This window comes from Styela clava, chromosome 10 (assembly GCF_964204865.1).
Source record: "Styela clava chromosome 10, kaStyClav1.hap1.2, whole genome shotgun sequence".
Taxonomy (NCBI): domain Eukaryota; kingdom Metazoa; phylum Chordata; class Ascidiacea; order Stolidobranchia; family Styelidae; genus Styela; species Styela clava.
In genome coordinates, this window is record NC_135259.1 from 19502900 (window position 1) to 19514933 (window position 12034).

The following is a 12034-nucleotide window of genomic DNA, read 5'->3' on the forward strand; positions in this document are numbered from 1 at the left end:
TTAGCGTCAACCCTTCAATCCCGATGCTGGGGTCATTTCGAGAAGAGAAATGAAAAGGCTTGCACAGCGGAACACTTGATAATAAATACGATCAGACAGTCACGAATGTGGATTTTAAAAATATGTCGCAACATTTTTGTTTGCCTACAGTGAATTAAGTAATGTTCACGCGATGAGTGCAAATATTAGTCTTATTGGTTAAATACAACTTTATATTTATGCCTCGATGTAAAATCTAATATTGAGTTAACTGTGTTTTGCCGGAAAATATTCGTATTCAAATGTTTTAGTTGAAGCGCATTTAAATAGATGCACCTGTGAATACAAAATGGCGACGCCAACACTTTCAGCTGTTCACGAGATGAATACAAATAGTTGTTCTGTTAGTTAAATAAGCCGACGATAATTTTATATTTATGCATTGATGTAAAATCTAATAATGAGTAAACTGTGTTTGCAGGAAATTTTTCGTATCTTACTGTTTCAGTTTTGAGTTGAGTCGAGTCGCGTTTAAATAGCTACGCCTACGAATACAAAATGGCAACGCAAACTCTTTCAGCTGGCACCAACTATTCGAAAGGAATTCTTGTTTCAATCAGAGAAATGACAGAAACCTCTGACTTTACAATCAAAGTTGCCGGACAATCATTCCCAGTCCATCGCAACGTAATAACAGCTGCATCAAGCTATTTCAGAGCGATGTTTTCAAGCAACATGAAAGAAGCCCAGCAAGGTTTAGCTAACATGAAAACTATAAAGCCCTCTATAATGGAGAAGTGTATCGACTTCATGTATACCGGCGAAGTCGAAGTTCAAATTGACGAGATTCAAGATATTCTGCATGCATCGAGCTTACTACAGTTGGATGCACTAACTGAACTTTCCTTTGAATATCTACAAGAGAATCTCTCGGTGAACAATTGCCTTGTTGCGGTATTCTTAGCCAAACTATATGATCGAGTTAATTTACTGAACATAGCCGAAAAAATAGTTTATGATAAATTTGATGAAGTGGTTTCTACAGACACTTTTTCAGCCATTTCATGTGACGACATAACTCGTTATCTGTCTAAAGCAGAAGTAAGCCATGAAATAAAATGGAACGCAATTGTTACATGGCTTTCTGTTCGACATGAAGAAGTGGAACGTACTCTACCAAAGCTAATGGATTCGATCAAAAACATCCCGGTCAATTGTTTGCTTGAAACGATTCTTAATGAACGAATGGTGTTCAAAAACAAACAGTTAGTGCAATGCGTCATTGGCCGTTTATTTTCAAGTATTGAAGAAATTAAAAAAAATATTAGTCTCGAAAACTTCATAAATTTGAGAAAAACGTGGAAAACGCAAAAAATAAAAATAGAAGGTCAAGTTGCAAAAGTGATGAATGACTTTATGGCGGAAAGTTTTGAGCAGCTTGCCGAGAGAGATGATTTCGTCGAGTTAAATAAAGAAGAAATCTTTTTATTATTTCAATCACCGAAGATTAAATGTTCGTCCGAAATAATCAAGTGGGATGCAGCTTTGAAATGGTCCAAGAATCATCCAAACAGTAAAAAAGTATTTCCAAAATTATTTAAATTAATAAAACTTGATGATCTTTCATTGGATTTCATCGGGGAAGTTGTTCGAACTGAACCACTTGTCAGGAATTCTCATGGATGTACTGTTATGTTGATGGATGCATTATGCGCACACGGAAGCGTTTCAAAGAAACCCAGCTCTGTTGCATCACTAAGGAGGGATCCTCATCAGCACATTGCCTTTTTAGACAAGAAAAGTGGTCAAATTAATACTTGGATCATTTCAAAGAAAACTTGGCATAAACTACCCGAAGTTAAATTCGGAGTCGACATGCAGATTGTTAATGTCAACAACGATCTGTATGTATTAAGCGGATCTGAACTATTTCATTGGGGAGGGAACAATACATCCTGGTCTATTAAGGGTAATATAAGATGCAAATCTGGATATCGTAAACTTGTCGCTTTTCAAGACAACATACATCTAGTACAAGAGAAATTCACGCTGTGCTATGACCACCGTGGTAATAGTTTCAAAGGCAATTTACCAGGATGTGGATTAGGTTCTGGGTTTTGTGCGGTAGCAACAAGAGCGTACATTTATGCCATGGGTGGACTCCATACAGATCAAAGAGCAGAAAGATTTAATCCAGTCACACAAACTTGGTCACGACTTTGTCTAATGCGAAATTCAAGGCGCCACGCTTCAGCTGTTGAATTCAATGAAAAAATTTATGTGATCGGGGGCTTTGATGGACATCGTGTATCCAACTCCGCTGAAAGTTATAACTTCGAAACCAACACATGGACGAGAGTAGCAAGGATGTGCGTTCCCCGATTGGATCTCTTCGCCTTTGTGGATGATAAAAGCATATTTGCAGTGGGGGGAGAAAATGTTGATGGCGTTATGAACTCTGCTGAAGTCTATGATCCGAATTCAAACCATTGGTCAACTTTACAAATAGATGGGCTTCCAACGAAAAGTTCGCTTACAGGATGTGTTTACTTTATGTAAAATATTATAAACGAATCGATGCAGAACATCGCTCGCCAAGAACTCAGTTCGTTACTGATTCTCAACGCTATAATCGCACTGTGTAATCCTCGACTCTGGCCTTTAATATAAGAAGTCGCTGAAGAGTTGCTTTTATTAACCTCGTAGTTTATTTCCTATCTCGTATTGATTAGTCAGCATACATCCTAATGTGATGAATAATTCCGAAAACTGCATAATCATATACATTACCAACTTATATGTGTATTTTAAAGCTATCCGCTTATTTAATATCTAACAGACTACAACCGCATTTCTGTGAAATTTTTATTGTCAGATCTAGGTGTGGGCAAAATCAAATATTTTTTCGAATCGCATAGTTCGAATATTTTTTACGAATATCGAATTCATTTTTTAAATACAACAGGGGTCCAGGACGTCAGAGGTCGATACTACCTTCGAAAATTAAAATAAACATTGAAAGGTCGGCAACGATGCGTTTTTTTTACTAGTTCAATTCATCAAAATCTCTAATTGTTTTTGTCATCGTCTTGGCTGCGTTATCCAAAAGTTGGTTATCTATATTCCCGTCTGGTATTTCCGTGCGTTCAAATCGTCAACAGTTCTTGAAGGCAAGAAGGACTGATTTTAAAACCCAAATTAATTTTATACTGATTTTTATCTTTTGTGTTGGCTTTGATCTTACTTATCACCGTTTGTATATTATTAACTGTCCGAGTTTAAAGCGAACGGTAATATTATTATCGACACCGTGATGGAGATATTTATTAAGACGATGATTGACTTTCTTATGCTTTGCACCTGCAATTGCGCGAATCCTGAATTTGATTTATAAAAATGATTGAATAAACCGGCCGTTATGCATTTCTACTTGTCATAAGGCTTTCGGTTGGACGCTAATTATAACTACCGGTATTTCCCTCAAGTTTTAACGTTTTTTTTTTTTCTTGAAATAAAACAATACCCCGACGGTTATTATAGCTAAAATCGTTACCGACTAACTCACAATTTTATCTACGGAATTTGCGACCTCAGCACTTTAATCGACGATTTTGATAGTGTCACGCTATAATTATTACCGCTTAAATGCTTCAAAATACAACACAAGTAATAATTTATGATAATAATAGTCGCAACAATTTGTAAACGAGCTAGTGTGCGTTGTTACGACGAAATCCACGATTGAATTTACGTGGTAGTCTTGTTTACAATTTCATCCTCCTTCGGCCATGCATGGTCGAGTAAAATGTTCACATTTTCGAAACATAACAAGGATGGAATGGATCACTAAAGAACTAATAGAAAGTACATTAAAAAACACTTTGACTTGTCATTTGCAAATCCATGCTATTTATATAAATCGTCATTAACGTCCTTTTAACTTTTAATTTGAATCAATATTATGTTCGGTCACAACATTTCACCGGGCATACGGAGTACAGAATCTGAGAAATTTATTTTAAATCAATCCTATCTGGTTTGACGTTAATAAATGTACGAAACGGTCGGTGCGTTTTTTGCAAAATAGGGAATTGAAACGATACATTAGGCGCAAAAAGACCCCAAAAAACCCAAAGACAGCGACTTCCAAAATTTGTCGCTTTTGTCTGTTAGCGAACGCCGTGGGTGAATTTTCGCGCAATCCACGATTGATTTGGAAACGCGCGAGTTCCGTGTCGAAGCCAAGCCGCGCAGTTCACGTGGTACCGGATATTCGAATGGTAAAATGGCATTCGAATATTTTAATATTCGTTATTCGAATATTTTCCCCTTTTCAGATCTCAAGTTAAAATGAACTCAGTGAAATTGCATATTTTCTTCCAATACATCAATACTGAATGGATTTGCGAAAGTCGCACGATACCAACACAAGTAAACAAAGATTGAGCTCGGAGGTGTGGCACATCACTTCATATTTTAGCTGAACTAGTACACTATTCGGTGCTTCTGAAGTATGCCTACCAAGATGGCGCACGCCGGAACATAGTATGTGTGCCAGGTTAGGCCACAATTTGTATCCAATTTTTTTTTTTTTAATTCTATTTCGAGTTCGGGGACTAGCCAAGTGACTCACGCAGTATTCGGTATTCGACCTAAAATTATGGCCTAGCCCTAACCTGGTACACATATTAAGTTCCAGTGTCCGCCATCTTGCTACGCATACTTCAAGAGTACCCGATATTCTAATGCCATGTGAAGGTGTCTACGCCTTAATAACGGGTTTCAAGTGAGACAGTATGTTTTTTCGTATTTTCCATCTCTAAACAATCTTGAACGGACAATAACAGACCATGCACAGAGTTGTTTTTGTTCTTCACGTTATGCGGGTGACATGGGGATAACTGTCTGTAAACGTCCGAAGTTACGTTACAAATTGTAAGAATTAAAAACTGAGAGGATGTCCCGAAAACTTGACTGACCTAAACCAGAGACGCGGATAAAACCCTTTTGCTTTGAAAAGATACGATATAACATGGAACCTGGTCGTCCAGGGTGTATGGTTATGATTTTAAATTTTTTTATTAAAAAATTTTTCCAAAAAAAAAAAAAGATACGCCATATATTTTCATAAGAGAAGGAAGATCAAGTTAATCGACATGGGTATTGTTTCGAAAGTCGACCAAATGTCAATAAAAGCATCGTTTTGTTAATTCTCATGTCTGAAATCCGTTGCTTTTCTATGTGCTTCAGAAATAGACCGTTTCCGGAAAAGTTTTAAAAAATAAGATCTACCCCAAAAATAAGACCTATCCTGAATTTTAGGAATGATTTTAATATAAGCCTTCCCCCTAACGTAAGACCTAGTCCTAGTCAATAACGCGAATTTTATTTACCTTGTCGATAGCAAGAAACCTTTCCCCATACGTTTTAAATGATTAATCTAAAACGTGCGAGATAGGAAAACGTGTCATTTAAGTAAATGGATATCGGTTTTCATTTGAAAATCTCTTAATTCTGTACGTTCTAATTTTGATTTTGTTGAATAGAATTATAGGGCATCCCCCAAAAATAAGCCCTAGCGTTATTTTTAAAAAGAAAATTGAAATAAGACACTGTCTTATTTTCGGGGAAACGGTATTTTAGTTTAATCTATCGAATTTGACTCTAATTTATCAGTAATATACTATTCTATACAACTGTGTTTCGCGCTTCTTTGGAGTGTTCCGCGGGACAGAAATCGAAATTGCGATAAAATTGGTCGCCATGGCGATCTCAGTCGCACTTTGGCGTCTTTGAGTCGTAAACTTCTCTCCCAACTGGCGACAAACAGGCGGACGGGTCTCGTGTCAGTCTGGAAAGCATGGCGTTTTTGTCAACCTTTCGATATCGATAACCGTCGGCCTAGAAGACGGAAGATACAATTTTTTTTGGTATTCGTAATCAGACAAACAGGTGGGATAATATTTCGCGAAAGCAAAATTGTCTTTAATTAATTCTGAGATAAGGATCCAATTATTAAGTCGAAGTCGGGATTTTTTGGAATCACAATCGTAACCGATATCCGTCTCCTCTCATTTAGCAAATTAATTGAGCTGCTGGGGTTGCCAACTATGAAAAGTTTCAATAAAGGACATAGATTACCGTCATCATTTATTTTGTAACTTGCAAGAAAGAATAATATAAAACAATGAAATGAAAATTATATACAAGCTAAAAAGATATAATAAAACAATCTTCATGTGTTTTTCATTTAATGTTTATTTAAAATTGATCCAAACAATGGTACCAAACATTGGTATTTTTTGGCTATTTGAGCCGGACCAAAGTATTGTAGCAAATGTGCATTGTGTAACTATGGATTATAATGTATTTAACCTTTTCATTTTATTAGTGTGTTCCATTTCACACAATAGGTCGTTTTATTGTCGCAACACTGATTACTGATTACATGTACTGCCTTTCTCGTATCGACCAATTTGATGACGTATCGTTCCGGCTTGCCGAGAGGGCTGCATATATTGTGTTTAGATTCACTTCTGTTTTACTGCGTTAATTGTCATGTGTTTTGGTTCACTCCTGATTTACTGTGTTAAAATTTAAGTGTGTTTCAATTTTATCTGTTTTCGGAATTTTGGATTGTGCATCTTCCTACAATATACAACAACGATTAGCATCAACACTGTGTGCTTATTATCGTCTGAAGGAATCCAGATTGGAGTACATTCCATAACGCGTGTCAAAGCAATAACGCGGGAATCGAACTTAAACATATAGGGTGATAGTCTTTATCCCTAAAATACACCATCATCAACTTCAGCACCTCTTTATCCTTATAGTATAATTAATAGAATAATTAAAATCTTGCAAATACATAAACGGAGGCGAGTTTTCTAAGAATGGAACAATATCAAACATAGTACTATAACTATGGGGCAAAACGACGTTGGAAAGAATAAAGGACATTAAGCATTTTTTCTAAATGCTAAAAAGGACAAGGACCACCAAGTACTTCTACAAACTCCGTAAAAATAGAGTTAACTACCAAATTTAAATGATCATCTCGGCGGTGTGGCGCACCGTGCTAAACGTCAGGATAACGCACATCGCATCTCTGATTCGCAGGTTCGAATCCCATGCGGGGATAATTATGAGCGAGAAGATTGCTGGACTCGCCGCGCAGGGTGGTTCGAGTGACCGCTGGTCGGTTACGGCTTTCACTACCGTCGAGTCCATGTTTCCGGAAACAAATAAGAGTCGACTCGTATTTCCTAAAATGCAAATTGTATTAGATTGAAAATAATAGGGTGCTTAGTGCTTACAGTGTCAAAAATAGTATTTTAGTAATTACAATAGAAAAACATTTTGGGGTTTGATTGTGGCTTGTTGACGGAACCCACTACCGGTGCACGAAACCGCGTCTGAAATCAATCACGCGTATTACTTCTTTTCCTTATTAACTATGACGTCATATACCTCAGTAAAGACTCGCCCAGGAAATTCTTTTGCCGCACTGTTAGCATTTTTGAATCATTTTCGGCTTAGGTATCGCTTTAATTTGTTGTTCTCGCCGCCGGTTTTTGTGGATAATTCGTCTGTTGGTGTCAAACCAAAACACGTTTCAGTTTTTTCTATCCGACAAATACTGGCTGAATTACAGTTGTTCGCCCGAAGCATCGGCTGACTGGTGGATGCTGTTATCCAATTATTGATGTACCGGCATCTGATTATTTTATTAGAATAGATACCGCGGGTCTCATGTAGTTTCTTACCTAACATACTTCTAGTGGGCGTAGCATGACAATTTATTCACGTATCAATCCTAACCCCCACCTCAGCACCTGACTACACCATCCAAAAATTACGTCAACACGACGTCACAGTGACGTAATAGAGCCCTTCAAACTATACGAACTGCCATCCAAGACGCGCAAACGAGCACCCAAAATCGAGGAGAGAGATCGATAACGTCAGTCAGTTCTTTATCGTCGGCGCCAATGCCATTTCGGGCGATTGTACGTATATTTGGCAAGCTCTATGACGTGATTGTGATGTCGTAGTGAGGTAATTTTTGGATGGCGTAGTCAGATGGAGGTTAGGATTGACATATCAAAAAATTGTCATGCTACGCCCACTAGAAGTACGTTAGGTACGAAACTACACGAGACCCGATACCGCTACCTACATTGGGAGTTGCATTGATATCAACCGTTTAACAATATAATTGTTGTAAACCATAGATGTGAACCTTGGCTGCTATAGCAGTATAGGCTAGTAATCCTGTAGTCGCAATCACTTCATCAAATAAAATTCTCATCAGGCAGTCAGGTTGGGTCTGGTATAGTTTAGTACCACATCCACTTCTAGTCGGCCTGGCTCAACAATTTTTTCATATGTCAATCCTAACCCCCACCTGACTACGTCACCGAAAAATTACGTCATTCCGACGTCACAGTGGCGTAATAAGGCTCACCGAAGTATGCGGATGGTCGTACAAAACGCGCAGACGATAAACCGAAATTGAGCAGGCTATTTCTTTCGTTTTCTCGTCGTAACGATCACGATAGGAGAGAGATCGCCGGCTTTAGCAAGTTCTAATCGGCGGCGCAGATGCCATTTCGGGCGATCGTAATTGTACTTTGGCAATCCCTATGACGTGATGGTTACGTCGTAGTGACGTAATTTTTGGATGGCGTAGTCAGATGGGGGTTAGGAATAACATATGCAAAAGTCGTTATGCTACGCCCACTGGAAGTACTTGTGGTACTAAACTATACTATACCCGTCAGGTTTTATGCTGAAAGGTAAGGACAGTAAGTAGGATGAAGATATTTCGGGTCTAGTATTTTGGGAGATAGTATACTTTTATAAGCATTATTACGCCACTGTGGCGACGAAATGACATAATTTTTCAGTGACGTAGTCAGGTGGGGGTTAGGATTGACATATGCAAAAATTGTTGAGCCAGGCCAACTTAAAGTGCATGTGGTACTAAACTATACCCGATATTTCAATAATTGCTGAATCTGTATACTGGTATAGTAGCAAAGTAGAGGTAATTTTGGGTCTTGCTTGCTTTAGATGATTTCACTATATTGTGAACATTTTCTCCGCCGTTTATTATTCAATTGAAGCTAAACTTGGAATATAATACATTGAAGCCTTTGTCGTCACGGTAAACTCTGTTTCATATCTATCAATGCCTTTTTTCATTGAAATAATTGACTTTATTCATCTGCTGATTTTCATTCCAAAATTTTCTAATGTTAGATGGCCACCTTTCGCTTTGCGTCACTTCGTCGTGAGAGAGAAATGTCTGCGTGATCAGTGATGCGTGATAACGTCGCTGCGTAGAACTTACGATGCCGTGACCCGTCTTGCGTGTCGCACACTGACGTTCATCTATGTTGTTGTCATTCCTGACGTTTCGCAAAACTAAACCATTTACTACTGACTATTCATTATTTCATTAAAGTGATAATTTGCTATTATTATCGTTTTGATACAAAGCAAAAATGAGACAATATGGAACAAATGAAAATGAAAAAACGGACGAATAAAATAAGTAGTAAAAGTAAAAAATGGAAGTGGAAATGGAAAACAATTTTTAATACAAAACAAAATTGAAATGAATGAAAATAATAAAAAAACGGATGATGAATTACAGTAAGTAGTAAAAGTAGAAAAATGAAAGTGGAAATGGAAAACAATATGGAACAGTAAAGCTTGTGGCAATTACATGCTTAAAATTTTCCACACGGGTTGGATCTGTCTTTGCAGCAATTAATGTGAAACCAATGTGTTTTTTTGCATGTTTCACAACCAACCCATTGGTCCTCAATTTCTGGTGTACCATTTGGATCATTCCAGTTACCACAGGCTGAGCAAACATCCTCTCGTGTGTCGTTTGTATTATTTGCAGGCTTCCGAATATATTTTCGCTGATCAATCTGGCACAGGTTTCTTCCTGGAGCAATTTTTTATCCTCGCCTACGTTTGCTTGGACTTCCGCTCGTTTCATGTATAGTTTTCAAATAGTCTATGAGGCAAGATGTCGTTTGATCAATTTCTTGACTCTCGATGGATGTAGATTCTTGGGCTGGCAGTTTGGCCAACACAACGGAGGGGGGTTAAATGTATGAATTCCACAAACCCGAAAGCATGATTTTAAATTTTTCACCGCTGTCTCTTCTGATTTCACGAAAAGTTGATTCAATAAAAGCGGGAAATGATCTTTTGGAAATCCACGAATCCGTGTTTCTGTCCTCCAATCAGCTATTCTTGTTCTCCATTTGGTTTTCAAGGGAGCGAAAAATGAACAATCGAGGGGCTGAAGAAGGTGCGTACTATTTGGAGGTAAGCACGTGAAATATACATTGTTTTTGTCGGCCAACTCGATGACATCTATTGTTAAGTGCGAGGATAAGTTGTCCCATACAAGCAATTTGTCACCGTCAAGTTCATTGCAGAATGGGATGAACACTTCTTTAAACTAGCGGATGAAAGTTCTTGTGTCGAACCATCCGCTCGGCGTTGCATCATAAACTGTCCCTTTGGGGCCATCTCTGGTCCAGTATTCATACACATTCATTGCTGAATATACCACCATAGGAGGTAAGAGCTTTCCAGCAGCAGATTCACAGAACATTATTGATATAGAACTCTTTGAAAAGTCGCGGATCATCTCCACCCTATTAATGCCGGTTGGTACAAAAGATCTTTTTCTGCCAGGATCATCACGAAGGTTGGTTTCATCGTAGTTAAATATATTAGTCGCGGGTAAACGCTTCGCTATTTCTTCAAGTTCGTTGAAATAATTTGCTACTTCTTAGGAGCCCACGGCGGCACGTGCTCTATCAATATTTGAAGCAACTCGTTTAGATAACCGTTGTCGCTTGCAAAAACTGGTTATCCACTTCCGACCAGGTTTGTTATTTGGGAATCTGGTAGAGCAAACTCCCTTTGTGTCCAGATATCTTTTGACGTTGTTGCTAATGTCCTCCGGCCCCATGAGAAAGCCTCAGCGCGCAACACTTTCGAGGCTCTTTGCAAATCGCTTTTCCCTCTTCATTTGTCAATCCAGTCGGACGACCGATACTTTTAGCGTGAACCTTCCTCATTTTATCGATTAACGTTGATCTTTTTACGTCATGACGTTTAGCAGCTTGGAAATATGACATTCCTGCTTTGACATCATCCATAGCTTTTTGCAAGTTCTCGTTTTTGCAGGAGTTGTACATTCGCTTTGGCATCGTGTTGATAATTCAGAAATACTGTATTCACAGGCAGATAGACAAAGCCAAATGACAAGAAACGGATAAAAACGGCAAAAAGAAACTTTGATACCTTTTTTTTTAATTTTGCGACCTTTTTTTTATTATTTGTATGTGGTCCAACCTCCTGCTGTGTACACCTGTGCAGAGTTCACCTCTGGAACATTCTACACTCAAGATATCTGGAACATTCTGCGCGTAAAATATCATCATCGGCCGATTGTAAACAGACATACTTTATAATTGTGATAGTATATTTATGCATAACTGGCTGTTCATCAGCCTTATTAAGTATCAACAACATCTGTATACGGTCGGAGAATGTATGCAAAAATATAAATGCACAAATTTGATGTGCATTAAACGGACTCACTATGAATAAATGAAGTTTTTGTAGGATTTGTTGACTAGGATCAGGTAGGAGCTTTTATTTTATATTTCACTACACACTACTACACGTCACATAGTCTGGCGTTCAAATGTTGCAGCGAGTTACGCACGAGCTACGCAATGTGACGTCGGCCATCAATGGAGTGAAATGGAATCTCGTTGTCTGCGTAAGCATCGTAACGTCGATATTTTGATGAAATTTTTAAATCAAAATATCCCTATCGTTCTATGATTCCAAGAATAGAAGAATATCAATTATAGCAGCCAGTGCAAACCCCTCTTACAAGACATTTTGTGTTTTGGCATGAATTGACAAACATCGGCATGAATTGACAAACCAACTTTGCGCAATAATTAAATTATGGAGCAGATCTATTTATTCTTGTTAAAATTAG

General features: G+C 38.0%; 1 protein-coding gene across 1 annotated transcript; it reads left to right on the forward strand.

The window, feature by feature from the left end:
• The first annotated feature begins 504 nt into the window (after positions 1-504).
• LOC120337815 (uncharacterized) lies at positions 505-3163 on the forward strand. Its single transcript, XM_039405706.2, has one exon. It carries the CDS (start codon positions 538-540, stop codon positions 2536-2538), a length of 2001 nt encoding a protein of 666 aa, XP_039261640.2. The 5' UTR covers positions 505-537; the 3' UTR covers positions 2539-3163.
• The last annotated feature ends 8871 nt before the right edge of the window (positions 3164-12034 follow it).

Bases quoted from the DNA above. Each gene is read 5' to 3' on its own strand.
- LOC120337815 (XM_039405706.2), top strand. From the start codon at position 538: ATGGCAACGCAAACTCTTTCAGCTGGCACCAACTATTCGAAAGGAATT.